This window comes from Siniperca chuatsi, linkage group LG7 (assembly GCF_020085105.1).
Source record: "Siniperca chuatsi isolate FFG_IHB_CAS linkage group LG7, ASM2008510v1, whole genome shotgun sequence".
Taxonomy (NCBI): Eukaryota; Metazoa; Chordata; class Actinopteri; order Centrarchiformes; family Sinipercidae; genus Siniperca; species Siniperca chuatsi.
In genome coordinates, this window is record NC_058048.1 from 24,245,056 (window position 1) to 24,258,902 (window position 13,847).

Consider the following 13,847-nt stretch of genomic DNA (forward strand, 5'->3'; position numbering starts at 1 on the left):
ATAAAAGAAACAAGAGATAAAGGAGAGAGGCCAAAGGAAATATGAAAGTGTAATTTGAAGAGCTCGGAACACACAGAATGAAGAAAGGGAAGATGAGCAGTGAGAAGTTGAGAGATGGGAAAGCAGCAGCATGCTGACCAACTACTGTGGGTTTTTGGGGCAGTGGAGCCAGTCTTGCTATTTTCAGCCCCATCTGTCAGTGCCCATTAGGCAAGCAATCCACCATAGGAGAATGGGATCATAGAGGTTGCTGGGAGGAGAGAGGCACACTGCCGCCTTCATAAATTTCACCAGAAAATGGGGGAATTTTCCAGACGGCATGTGGCAGACGATTGTCTGATAGACCAGGAAGCCAGATGACTTGCTGGCTAAATCAGGCCCTGCTGACCTTGTTAGGGGGCATGTGATGAATATTAATATGGCCGGCCTTGCATCTAGGTAACCACTGGGTCAGGATGAACCAAAATCAGATTAGAAAGGCACTTCTGCCGGTTTTGGGGAAAATCAGCATTTACTGGGTCAAGTTGATCACTATATAGACAATGCATTTTCAGTGTATGAAGAGACTGAATGTTGCAGATTTTAATAAGATTCTAGGTTCACACTTAGCACCTCATGTATATAGAAAGGTACAGTGTACAGTATATTATGTACCAGAATAATAGAGCAGCTATCTGACTCCTCTTTCAGTTTCATAGCAGTTAAATAGAAATGCCTCCTAAGGCTTTAGGCAAGAGGAAGCTAAAGAAAAGTATTCATGTCTTATTAGCATAGAAGGAGAATAACAGAGAGATAATCTCACCAGAGGATCAGAGCTTCTGGAGAGAGATCTAAGAAGCTGCGTTGGCACGTGGCTCTTTCTTCACATGCTAAATTTATTCTCAGACTAGCAATGTAAGGCTAGCTCTGGAATGCAGTTATTCATTAGTATTGATATCAAATAATTTAGTTTTAAATCCCCATTTCAGAGCTTCACATTTAATTTAGTAGGCATATAGAAAAACTAGTTATGATACATTTGTGGTATGTTGGTCAATATAGTGTAAGCATCAACAGAAATTATTACAATAATTGTTGACTATTTTAATCACTGAACTCATTTGTATTTGATTCAAAGAAATCACCTTGGACTTTGGGAGCTTGTTTATTCTTTTATTGTTTTTTGGCTAAATAATTAATCATCAAATTATAATGAAAATGGAAAATTGTAATGAATGTGATTATTTTATCATATAATGCTATTGCACATATATTTTTAACTGTAGCCTCTACCTTTCACTCCCTGTTTTCTGTGTGTGAATGTGTGTGTGTGTGTGTGTGTGTGTGTGTGTGTGTGTTCTACAGAAACACGTCTAGCATTTGACAGCAGTAAGGACCATCCTACGCCATCAGAAGACCTCCACATGCTAAGCTCCCTTCCCCACACAGACTCTGGTATCGGAGAGGAGCAGGTAGCCAGCATCCTTAACGGGTCTGACTTGGACCACAGCGCGGGAGGGCCGGATACCATGAGTCAGCTCATATCTACACTGTCATCAGAGGTGAAGAAGTCCCAGGAGAGTCTGTCTGAATCACCCAGCGTGGAGGTGCTGAAATCGTCCCCTTCCATCATCAGCCTCAGCCAGCCGAAAAGGGGCATCAATGTCAAGGAGATTCTGAAGAGCCTGGTGGCAGCTCCAGTAGAGGGCATGGATGCTGGGCTGGAGCCTGTGTCCTACCCAGACCCTACTGCCAAGGCCCAGGCTCAGGCCACGCTGCCCATGCAGTTTCACTCTTTTGACAGGTGAGAAAGCGTCATCGGCAGGTAGTGTGTTGTGCAGAAAATCACTGTTATGAATTAATATTACAGCTTCAGTTAGTTGTCTTTTTTATTTTATTTTATTTTTGTGTAAAGAACTGTACCAGAGATTCTGTGTTTAGCCCATTTACTACAAATCATGTACACTTTACATCACAGTGAACCATTTTGCAAACTCTTGCTGTTGTTTATTGGATACATTTTTCCAACCATTCCAAGAGTTATTTCTTTATAGTATGAAAATCAATTAACAATTCAATTGCTTGAGCTGTCAAGTGCATCCCAGTGTACTGCATTATTTGTTTTTTTTATCAAAGTCACATTGTTATTCCTAGTTAAAGCATTGCATTAAAACACAATTATAATGCAACTTTGGCAAACATTTAATACAGATGTGACAACTGTGATGAATTACATAGCTCAAGAGTCTGCTAATAGATTTTCACATGTTACAGAAATGATTGTAACCCAATTGTGTCGTGAAATGGTAGCAAAAATACCATAACAATCTAAACTAAATAACTTGTATTTGAAAAGGACAGCAAAAATGTAAAGTATACAGTACATGATTTGTAGTTACAGTAAGAAGCTAGAACTTGTAAAAACACCAGTATGGTCCTTTAACTGAACTCAAGTTTTAAATTGTTCTTAATAGGTAAAGCAAACTTAAACTGTTAAAGCCAGAAACAATCCGTGATGACATTAAACAAGATAACTGTAAATGATACCATATGTTTGACTGTATCATTCTCTGAGGTTTACATTTCTAGCGGATAGCTATCAAACGTTTAATGCCATAAAAGATGTGTGTGTGTGTGTGCTATCGCTCAAGCGACTGTAAAGTGCTGATGTTAATCCTCTGGGTTTATTTTAGTTATCCAGTATAAAACAATAATGGTTTCTAAGCAGCATGCAACGCATTATTCATTTCAGGCCACTTGTATTGTACTCATCCCCCATGGCAAGGAATTCCTGTGTTTGAAAAGGTCTCTGAAGCACTGTGGCACTGCTGTGGTTTATTTACATTCCTGGATTAGATAAAACCACACAGTAATCTGTCTGGATTTGCAAGTTTACAAACCTGCTCCTGCAGGGATTTCAAGCTTCAGCTTCCCCCTGATCCCTGTCTCCTATGGTTGGTAAAGTTTTGAAAATCATAATTTTTCTGAAAGTAATTTGAGTTTAGCACAAACAAAAACTCCTCCTGTCCTATGGACACCACTGATTTGTTAGAGTTTTCGTGGGTGTCTGTGCAATCACTGTCAGGCCCCAGAGAGACAGCAGAGGACACACTGATTCAAGCAGCAGAGTCAGGAGGAACAATGGGGCCTTCCTTCTTTTTAATGCAATGCTGCTACTGAGCTGGGCTGAGGTGAGCCTGATGAAAAGGGGAGAAGATGGAGGAGTATGGGGAGAGGGGACAGCTGAGAGGGTGGGGGTCACCAGGGCGTTGATGACAGATTAAACAGAAGCGGCCTCACGCCATACCACGGCCAGCCTTGTTGCCCTCACCGCTCACACCCGTAATGGGAACTGGCAGCCTGAACTGAGTCGCCACAGCAAAGTGTATTATTTTTTAAATGCTTTCACACAAACCCTCCTGACCACATATACAACTTTGTCTCATGCTTTTCATGTCACTCCCCGCCCAGCCTCTATTTGCTGTGTCTAATTGTTTGCCACCTGCCAGTGAAATGAGCTGCCAGACATGGACAGGCCTTTCATTTGTCTGTCAGGGCGGAAATAAATTGGGAGTGACAACATCAAAAAAGAAAAAAGGGGGGAAAAAAAGCTTTTAGTGGAGTGCACAGGGGCAGTCGTCGCAGAGGCGTCTCTACTAGAGACATTCTTAGAGGAGGGGTTTAAATGCTCAACATCCAGATTTCCGTTAGACCAGATGGGAATACACTACCTTATCATCCTTAATCCTTCACTTCCTCCCTTTCCCCCTCTCCTTCCCAAAAAGTCTCCAAATTAGCTCTATGAGATATTGTTTGTCCTTACATATTTGATTTTTCTTATGATGTAGAACAATAATTATTGGTTTTAAGTGAATTTGCTAGTGGTATGTAAGCACATTTCCTGTGTATCTATCCTTAAATTCCCGAATAATGCACTATTAGATTAGATTCCATCTGTTGGATTTATAAAGGAAACATTTCTTTGGTTATACTTTACACTGCAGTGGTCTCCCACAGCAGCAGACCTCATTAATATTAATTCCAAGATTAATCCTTGCTTTATTCTCTGCAACTCAATTAAGACAATCCTATAAATAAAATATACGCTAGATAATCTATACATGATTCATGAGCACTCAGTTAATTAATTATTCATTAAAAGAGGTTCATGTTTTATCAACATCCTGTAGATCTAATGTAACGTCCCAGTTATGCCAGCTGTGTAAGAACAGGCAGGCTTCTACTGGAAGATGCAAGCAAGGGAAACATTTGGAAAGCAAGCAAGATTAAATTCATGCCCAGTTCTAACAATCAAAACACGCTAGTGATGTTCTGATATCTGTCAATGAAATTTCACAGATGAGAACAGTACCGAGATCTACTAAATAAAGGATACTTGTCATGAGTGTTCTTCAGAGCACAGCTCGATAGATATTTCAGTAAGTTTTCAAGCTTTTCTCTGACTCTCTCTCTTACTCCCCTGTGTGATTGAGTTTATTTTGATCTACTAAATTTCAAAAATGTTATTTTATTACTATTTTTGGTATTGTGTGCCTTTTAGGTGGTTATCAACAAGGCAACAGTGTGTCACTTAATGTGTAATATAATCTACGTTTTGTATATTTTATCCATAGAGATAAACTACAGAGCTATTTCATTGGCTACATAAAGCACCATAGCTTTGATAATATTGAGAAATCAGTAGAATGTAGAAAAGGATGTAAGATAAATTACTAAAAAGCCTGAAACACATCTAGGCCAAGTTAGGTTTGTTTCGGGGGACAAATTAAAGGAAAAAACTGAATAAAAGAGTGGAGAAACATATCAAATGCAGATGCTTCCATGCACCAGGGCTCACTGAATGGTTTGGTCAGTATGAAAATGATGAATGAATAAGATGCTACGGCCTTTGCAGTCATCATAGATCTCATCCCAGTTGAACACGTATGGAAGGTTTTGAATCAACGTGCAAGACAGTGCTCTCCTCCACAAGACCAAATGATATTCAAATCTATTTAGTGATGTCTGTGATTGTCTCTGATGCTATATGTCCTTTTGTTATGTCTGGCTATGTTTGTTTTTCTTTCTATCTGCTGTACTCAAGTCTCTCTTGCAAAATGAGATCTTGATCTCAATGACATTACCTGATTAAATAAAGGTTGTATATATAAATGAGTGAATAGCTTGTGGAGGAATGGTGTTCATCCCATCAAAGGAGTTCCACAGACTTGGCAAGGAGCAATGAAGCTGTTCTGGAGGCTTTTGGTGGCCTGACTCCATACTAAGACACTTCATGTTGGTTTTTCCTTTAATTTGTCATCCATCTGTATAATAGCAACATAAAACAGTAAAAGTCTGTGTTGTTTTGTTGAGGGAGGATTTCTGGGGATTTACTTCAGATGACAGCAGGCTTAGCTTGTGACAGAGCAGAGGCCTGGCCTGTGTCACAGAGAGTAACTGCCGGAGATTGGACAAGACATTATCTGGCACCCTCACAAACCCAAAGGCCAACTGCAGACCTGATAAGGACAAGCTTTCCTTCTCTTTCCTGTCAGGGAGCTCTTGCAGGGCCAAGTTCACTGCATCATCTTTAATCCTTGGCCAGTCAGATTGCATGTGAACAGAGGTCTGGTGGGTTAGTGGTGTGTCTGTGCTTTCATGCTCTGTTACATGAGGTCACAAGTGTATCTTTCATCTCAAGCCTCCACAAGTCTTTCTTTACATATTCATTCATGAGCTGTGCCCCTTTCTCTTTTAGCACCATGTGTTGTTTTATACAGTAGCTTCTACAAATAAAAGGGAAACCACTGCTCAAATTATCATGTATTATCACTAATACATTTTGATATTAAGTTGTTTTTCAACATCTTAGCATCTTGGTTGGAGAAATGTCTTCCCCAAATTGTTCACCCTGATCAGGCTGGCTTTGTTAAGGGTCGGGTATCCTCAGATAATATACACCGTCTATTCTATATTTTGTGGATGCCGCCAGGAAGTACGTCAAGAGTTCTGTTATCAGTTGATACTGAAAAAGCATGAACAGTTGGAGTGATCATACCTCTGGAAAGTTCTTATATGGGTAGCCATATGGGTATTAGTGATGTTTTTATTAACATGATTAAAACACTTTACTCTAACCCATAAGATAACAATTTGGCCTCTACTTTTATGATAACAAGAAGTACCACTCAGCCTTGTGCTTTTTATCCTTACTATTGAGACTTTGGCACAAATAGAGTACAAAAAATATAAAGTTGATTAAACCAATATTTTTTTCATTCAACAAAGCATGTTTATCTTTATTTGCAGACAATATTTAGTTATTTTTTGAAAACATTTTATCTCGTAAAATAAATTCGAACAAGTCATCATTACTTCCCCACAACTCTGTTGCAAAAGATGAGCTGTTAGATATGGGTGTGCCTGTGCTTCACCATCTAAAATATTTAGGAATTGAAATATAACCCAGTCAGACTGTCCGTAGGAATTTTAATATTATTCTTTAATCTATAGAATTGGACAGAGTGAGATGGAGAAATTCACCAATGTCTTTTTTTAGTAGGTTATCGACTAAAAATTAACCTTCTTCCCTGGTTAAATTTTTTTGTTCAATGCTCTTTTACCCACCTCCTATCAGTTACTGGGAAAACTCCATCGCACAATTTCACTATATACATATATGGAAAGGGAAAAGATCAAGAATTGAATAAGTCCATCTTCAGAGAACAAAGGAAACCAGTGCTCTTTCAATTCCAAATTTAAAACCTATTTTTAGGCATTTTTCAATTGTTTCCTTCCAACTACCCCATGGGTAGATATGGAAAGCAACATTGTAACACCAATTCCTCTCAAGGAGATTGTATACACAGGCCTGCCTTTTAAACAGTGCAAACAGACATTTGGTCCAGTAATAGCCCATACCATTTCTGGACAACAAAATGGCAAAGACTTACTCCATTTTTTCTTAACTGCTAATTAAGAACAGTAGGACATCACCCATTCACTGCCTTGGTGATATTACGGATGGCCTGGAACACAGACCTATCAGTCTATGAAGATATTGGACTAGGGTCTGGAGGAAAGTTATCTTTTTATCTCATAACTTGAATCATTGACTGATTCATTTTACATTTCTCCATATGTTTCATTTGACACCTGTGAGAGCACATCATATGAAAAAGGTAACTACGTCAAACTATACTTAATGTGTGTCAAATTTGCCAGGAACCTATTTTCATATGATGTGGGATGGTCAGCCAGTTAAAATTTTTTGACTTGTCTACCTTTCTGTCTAGTGTGACAAGCTGTCATTTAACTTGCAATCTAGAATTGATGCCTCTAATTGATGACCCCTTTTGTAATATAACACTCCATCAGAAACATATTTGGCTCATGGGTTGTAAAGCGGCAAAGAAATTACTTGCATAAAAGTGGCAGCCCCCTCATTCTTTTGTCAATAAGTTGATAGTCTATTAGACATTTTAATCATGGAATATTAATCAGTCCCCTCCAAGAATCGTCACCTTTTCATGTCAGAGGGCTTTGTGCATCCCTGTCACCCTGGGCAGGGATATACTTGGGCTCACTTCTATGCAAAGCACTGGGTCTGGAACCAAACTCCTGGAGAGGGGCTGGACACTCTTTTTCCGGAGTTGACGTGGTGATACTCACGAGGCCCTTGCTGAGCGCCGCTGTCTTAGAGTAGATTGACGAGAGGGTTACCCACTCTATAGTTCTGCTGGGGGACTTCAGTGCACATATGGGCAACGGTGGAAAAACCCGAGGGGGGGTGATTGGAAGGAATGGCTTGCCCGATCTGAACTTGAATGGTGCTTTGTTATTCTTCTCTTCTTCTGTGTTAGTCATGGATTGGCATTAACAAACACCATGTTTGAGCATAGGGTGATTCACAAGTGTACCAGGACACCAGGTACAATGGCCAAAGATCAATGATCAACTTTGTGGTTGTACGTGTAGTGAGGGTGAACTGGGAACGTCTGACTTGAGGCCTTTCTTCTCTAGGTCTTTAACTCCCACCTCTGGATGAATTTCTCATGCGTTCTGGGAGAGGTTTGGGATGTGGAATCCGAGTGGGCCATGTTGAGAGCTTGTATTGTGGAGGCAGCTGCTAGGAGTTGTGGTCAGAAGGTCGTCTGTGCCTGGCAACCTAAGATCCTGCTGATGGACGGCAGTGAAGGAGCCCATCAAGCTAAAGAAAGAGGCCTTTTGGTTGGCCCAGGGGTCTCCTGAAGCAGCAGACAGGTACAGCAGTAGGTGAGTTGCTGCCCCAGAAGTAGGTCTTGTTCACAAGCAGATTGATGTAGCGTCAATAAGAGGGCGTTGTACCAGACCGTTGTTGTGCAGTGGGAGCTGAGCCAGAAGGCAAAGCTTTCAATTTACCAGTTGATCTACGTTCCAACTCTCACGTACAATCATGAGCTTTGGGTAGTGACCGAAAGAATGAGATAGTGGATATAAACTGCCGAAATGAGTTTCCTCCGTAGGGTGGCTGGGATCACCCTCAGAGATAGGAGCTCAGACATCCAGAGGGAACTCGGAGAAGAGCCGCTGCTTTTATGTGTTGAAAGGAGCTGATTGAGGTGGTTCAGGCATCTGATCAGGATGACTCCTGGGCACCTTCCTTTGGAGGTTTTCTGGGCACATCCAACTGTTAGGAGACCATGGGGTAGACCCAGAACATGCTGGAGAGATTATATAGCTATAGATTATATATATCTGGCTTGGCAACGTCTCGGGATCCCCCAGGAGGAGCTGGAAAATGTTGCAGGGTATAGGGACGTCTGGACTACATTTCTTAGCCTGCTGCCACCACATCCTGGCCCCGGATAAGTGTCAGAAAATGGATGGATGGAATATTCATCAGCAAAATTTAATGGGGCTAGTACAGATACCATTGGAGCTTAGAAAAGTTATATAGGCAGCATGGTGCAAGACCATTTTCTCTAGATGAGTTTCCCTTGTTTCGCTTTTGTTTTTTTGTTAATTTGTTAAATGTAGTTACATATTATTATTATTTCATATAGTTATTTAAACATACTTGGGTATGTTTGTATCTAGGTATGTACATAGGTATATATGCAAACTATATGTACATTATGCATCATACAGTGTTTATATCCATGTGTATGGTTGTATGTAAGTAAATGTGTTTAACTATGTAAGTTTATATATGTGAGACTAGGTACATACATTCACATGTATGTATATTATTAATTTCCTTATAAAAAAATAAAAGGGAAACCACTGTGATTTTTAGGTCCCTCCTTGACTTAATGTGTATAATTATTCATGGTTTATTCTGACTTTTAAGTTATTTGCTGCCATCTCTTGCATCTCTACTTTAAAAGTTTGTTTCTAAAAAAAAAAAAAACATCAAGGAACATAAAAACCTCCGGTGTATAGGCCATAATCTGCAAATATGTCTAACACTCTACATGTACTTTCCATCAAAGCCAGATGCTGCTCTGTATGGCTGTACAGAGCAAATTGCCAAATAGAAAGGTCTTGAATCTCATGCTCAATGAGCCGTAGTTCTTTCAGTTCAAACACAGACAGTAGCTATGCAAATGCATGTCAGTAGCAACTGCCAAGTTGCTCCAGGAGAGCCTCTCATTAGGGTCTGGGATGTTTTCAGCTCTTCTGAGCAGAACAGAGGGCAGCAGAGGGCCACCAGTGGCAAGAGCAGATGTAAGTGAAAGTGTAGTAGCTGGCTGGTTGGCCTCTTGCCCTCAGGTTTATTTACTTTAGCCTGTTGTGTGCATGTGTGTGTGTGTGTGTGTGTTTGCATTGCATGTGTTATGCTGAAAGATGGAGTCACAGCCTTTCCGAATGTCCTGACTAACGTCTGGACATGCTCATGCTAGCAAGACCTGAGAGTAGTAAGAGGCAATGAAGATCATTACTATTCTCCTCTTCTCTAAAACATGAATGAATTTTATGTTATCCATTATGGTCTGGGGTTAAATCGAAAGTCAAGGAAATTCTGGATTTTCTGTCCCAAGAACAGAGTTGAAAAGCCTCTGTTCCAGATGCTGACTTTACTGAAAGTCACTTTTATTATAACAACTTTTGTCCTAAAGTCAACCTGCTATATGTCTGGGTAATTAGATCTTGACCCCAGGTCACAGGCTAGTTTGCAAATTCCAACTCTGTTATTCGGCTCAACTGTAACCTTCTGACAAAACTGAAAAAGTCTATTTCACCCTAGCTCAGTCTTTTTATATTATCATATCAAGTCAGAGTATATGAATAATTCAATGAAGTATCATAATTTGAGTCTACAGTTACCACCTGCAGTTACTACAGCACCCTGGAGGGATTTAGTGTATTGCTTAAGGGCACTTTGGCAGGGAAGATACTTGTTAAGAAGGTATAAACTCACAACCTCCAGCTTTTCCTCTTGACCGTGCCACTCTGCTGCCCTTTTTGCATCTATTTTACATTTGTTGTTTACTCTGCAGCAGTATAGTCTTACAATGTGAACTTTATTGAAATAAAATTATTAATATTTAACTGTTTATAAGTATAATTTTTACGTGCATGTGTGAATGAAACGTGTTGTGTGTGCATTTCCTGTAGGAGTGTGGTGGTGCCTGTGAAGAAAACCTCCCCTGGCATCCTGGCAGTTAACACAGTGGGAAGCAGCAGCAGCACCTCTGCTGGGCTGACAGCTGGCAGCACCCCCAGCATCTTTGCTGCTGCCTCTGCGACCCCCAAAAGCATGATCAATACCACGGGTAGGTCATGCACAAGGTTACTGGACTATACTGACACTGCTATAATACCACATTCAGCCCTGGTAATGTGTTTTATTTTCAAATAATACTACTTTATAGCAGTTTGAGAGTGCTTAATTTGAGTAATTACTGTTCATCTTAATGACCCAGTCTGTTTTTGATGCCATTCCAAGAATAGAAAGGAAGCATTTTGCCTCTGCTGGATCATGTGATCCTGTATGCCTGTGCAGGGGCTTGTTATTATCACTAGATGGCCCTCTTTACCTTCCTATCAGTGTCTGCAGCAGCTCTGTACACTGTCAAATAAAAACTGCTGTCCTAGGATTCTTCCTGATACAACCAAATCGAACAGTTCCATTTTAATCTACTTGAATTTTACAATTATACAAATGCCTTTACAATAGTGTAAAGAATTTGTACACATGGCTTTCCTGTGTTGTGTGTGTTCCTGTCTGATTGACTGCATGCCCTCTCTTCCTCTCCCTGCTGTCACGTTGCTTCTCCTCAGGCTCTGCTGCATTGAGCCGGTTCCACCTCAGGGCTCCTGTAGTCTGGGCCTCTGAAAGGACCCACTTAACACCAAGAACTATTAGGAGCTCCAACACCTTTTTAATGTGCTCCATTAAAAAAAAAACTCTCCCTCTCCTCTCTGAGCCCCTCTGCAGGAATGTGAGAAATGTATCCAAGTCAAAGTGTGCTTTCAGTTCAAGCCACAGTGTCTCACCCAAACCCCATGATCTCACTCGCTCTGTTTTTAACCTCTCACAAGGACAGTCATAATGATTTTATACTTGGGAGTATGCTGCCAAGAAGATGTGACTCAGGGCTCACCTTTATATTACTGTCAAGATACCCTAATTTTGGCGTTGATACCAAAACTAAGTGCAATATGTAAAAATTTGACATGGGTGTTGTTTTGATATTTCGGTTGATTCTTCATCTTTGTCGTCTTAGTAAGCAAAATAGTTCCATATGTGGCTGCTGGCACCAGTTTGAACAACCAGCTTAGGTACTCTTGAATTCAGTTAAAGATTTGGTGCATTTGACACTCTTACCATGTTTTCATTTGTTTGACTTAGTTGAAATTTGTGCTGTCTTTCAATTATTTCAGTGTGTGTGCTCTTACATAAATTTACAGGCTCTGGAGGTGACATATATTTATGGAGGCCTCCGATATATTTAATGTTTTTTAAGATTCAGTATTAAATGTAATCTTTGACAACATAACTGTGGGACTATTAAAAATACTTAAAATATAATTTACTTTAAATGTGTTTTCTTTTTCTAAAAGTCAGTCCTCACCGCTCTGTAAATGATTATTAATTAGATTTAATTAAAATTTTAATTAGATTATTAAAGACACATATTTACAGTTATTCTTGCGTTGCACTAATGTTGCATGCTTCTGGTGGTCTTCCCTGCAGGAGCCATCGATGCAGCCCCCTCTACCTCCTCTTCTTCCAGTTTTGTCAACGGAGCCACCAGTAAGAATCTGCCGGCCGTGCAGACGGTGGCCCCCATGCCTGAAGACACAGTAGAAAATATGAGGTACAGCAGGCCTTCTTTGTTCACCCATGCTCGCATTCGCTGTGTTAGTAAACTCACTTTATTCGAATTGTGTGATTTATAAAATCTACTCATATGAAAAGTGGTGTGTGAAGCTTATCTTTCAAACACATTTTTTCCTCAGAATGTTCTGTTGTTTTTCTATTTTTTATGTTTTTGCCTTTCCCTTGAACTGATTGATTTATTTTACCTGATCTGATTTGATGGATAACTACGATTTCTACATGCTCACCTTTAATGAATGATGGTTTATTCGATTTGGTAAATTCAGAAATTGTCTTTGTCTCTATGTAGTGAAAACAAAATACCACAAATAAAACAGAGGTGGGTTTTTTTTGTGAACACTATGGCAAAGTTTGGTCTAATACTTTGTGTACTTTTGTGTATTTCTGTGTGTATGTCTTATTGTGACCTTGACTCATCTGCCTCATTTGTTTTAATAGTTTGTGACAGAGGTCCTTAGTCCTGCTCTACCAGACTGCTGAGAGCCCAAGTCTTTCTCCAGAGTCTCTCTCTCTTTCTCTTTGCCTCAATGTGTTTTGCTAGAGGAATAGAGATTCAGTTGCCATGGTAGCAGTAACCAACATCACTTAGCGTAACTGTGAAGTCAATGATAGTACTATCTCGCTGCAGACCCTGCTGATGCCTAACTTATATTTTAGATGAGGGAAAAAAAACATCCAAGCTGCCTGCTCCAGTCTACTGAAAATAACAAATAAATATATTTATAATTATATATAGAACACACTACAGCTTAATAAATTTGTCTCTCTGGGAGAGTTCAAAGATCTGAGAAAAAACTGTGTAACCGAAGAGTGCAATTGCTATTCCTAAACTGGATTTTGTATTATGTGTCTGTTGTCCCCTGTCTGTTTTTGATATGTTCTTTTTTTTAAATAATTTTGTAACCTTGTAATGGTGTGCTATCTTGGCCAGGTCTCCCTCGAAAAAAGAGATTTTAATCTCAAGGGACTTCCTGGTTAAATAAAGGTTAAATAAATTAAATAAAAAAATACAAAAAATTTAGAATTATAATTTTATAGTTAGTTCATGAGCCCAACTGTAAAGTCACAAAGCAACATGAAGCAAGTCCTACCTGTGGTTTCATTTTTAATTTTTCTCTTATTTCAGTGCCTTTTGTGAAGTGGACCAGTGTCCACTGCACCAGGGACTGACACCTCCTGAGCTCAAACCCTTTAGCTCCCTGTCAGGATTACAGGAAGCCTCCAGAGGCGCAGGCCAGTGTCTTAGGCAAGGACATTTATGTTAGCCATCTAGACCCCCTGCACCCTTTTTTTAATGCTAGTCTGTCATCCCTCTGCTGTGTTTTCCCAGGGACAAAACCTTTTCTCTCCTCTCTCTCTGTTTATCTCTATCCTGCTGCTTTCTGCCCATCTTAGCTGGGAAAACAAGCCTCTACTCTCCTAATGTTGCCTAGTTTCTGTGTGTGTACACATAGGAGCACAGAGATATGTTGCAGCTTGAGTCGTATCTCTGCTTATATACAGTGTGAGTTGTATGACTGCATGACTCCAGCTCACAGTT

At 39.9% G+C, this 13,847-nt stretch overlaps 1 protein-coding gene across 10 annotated transcripts in view; it reads left to right on the top strand.

Moving 5' to 3' along the window:
* Positions 1-13,847, top strand: part of nbeab (neurobeachin b) — a 198,556-nt gene that overhangs the window by 88,656 nt on the left and 96,053 nt on the right. For 9 of the 10 annotated variants that reach the window (XM_044201426.1, XM_044201427.1, XM_044201429.1 and 6 more), the window contains 3 exons: positions 1,345-1,783; positions 10,579-10,736; positions 12,161-12,284. In XM_044201426.1, the coding sequence (XP_044057361.1) occupies positions 1,345-1,783; positions 10,579-10,736; positions 12,161-12,284 (721 nt within the window). Of the gene's footprint in view, positions 1-1,344; positions 1,784-10,578; positions 10,737-12,160; positions 12,285-13,433; positions 13,554-13,847 lie in introns of all 10 variants that reach the window. The other variant, XM_044201438.1, reaches the window with a different exon arrangement.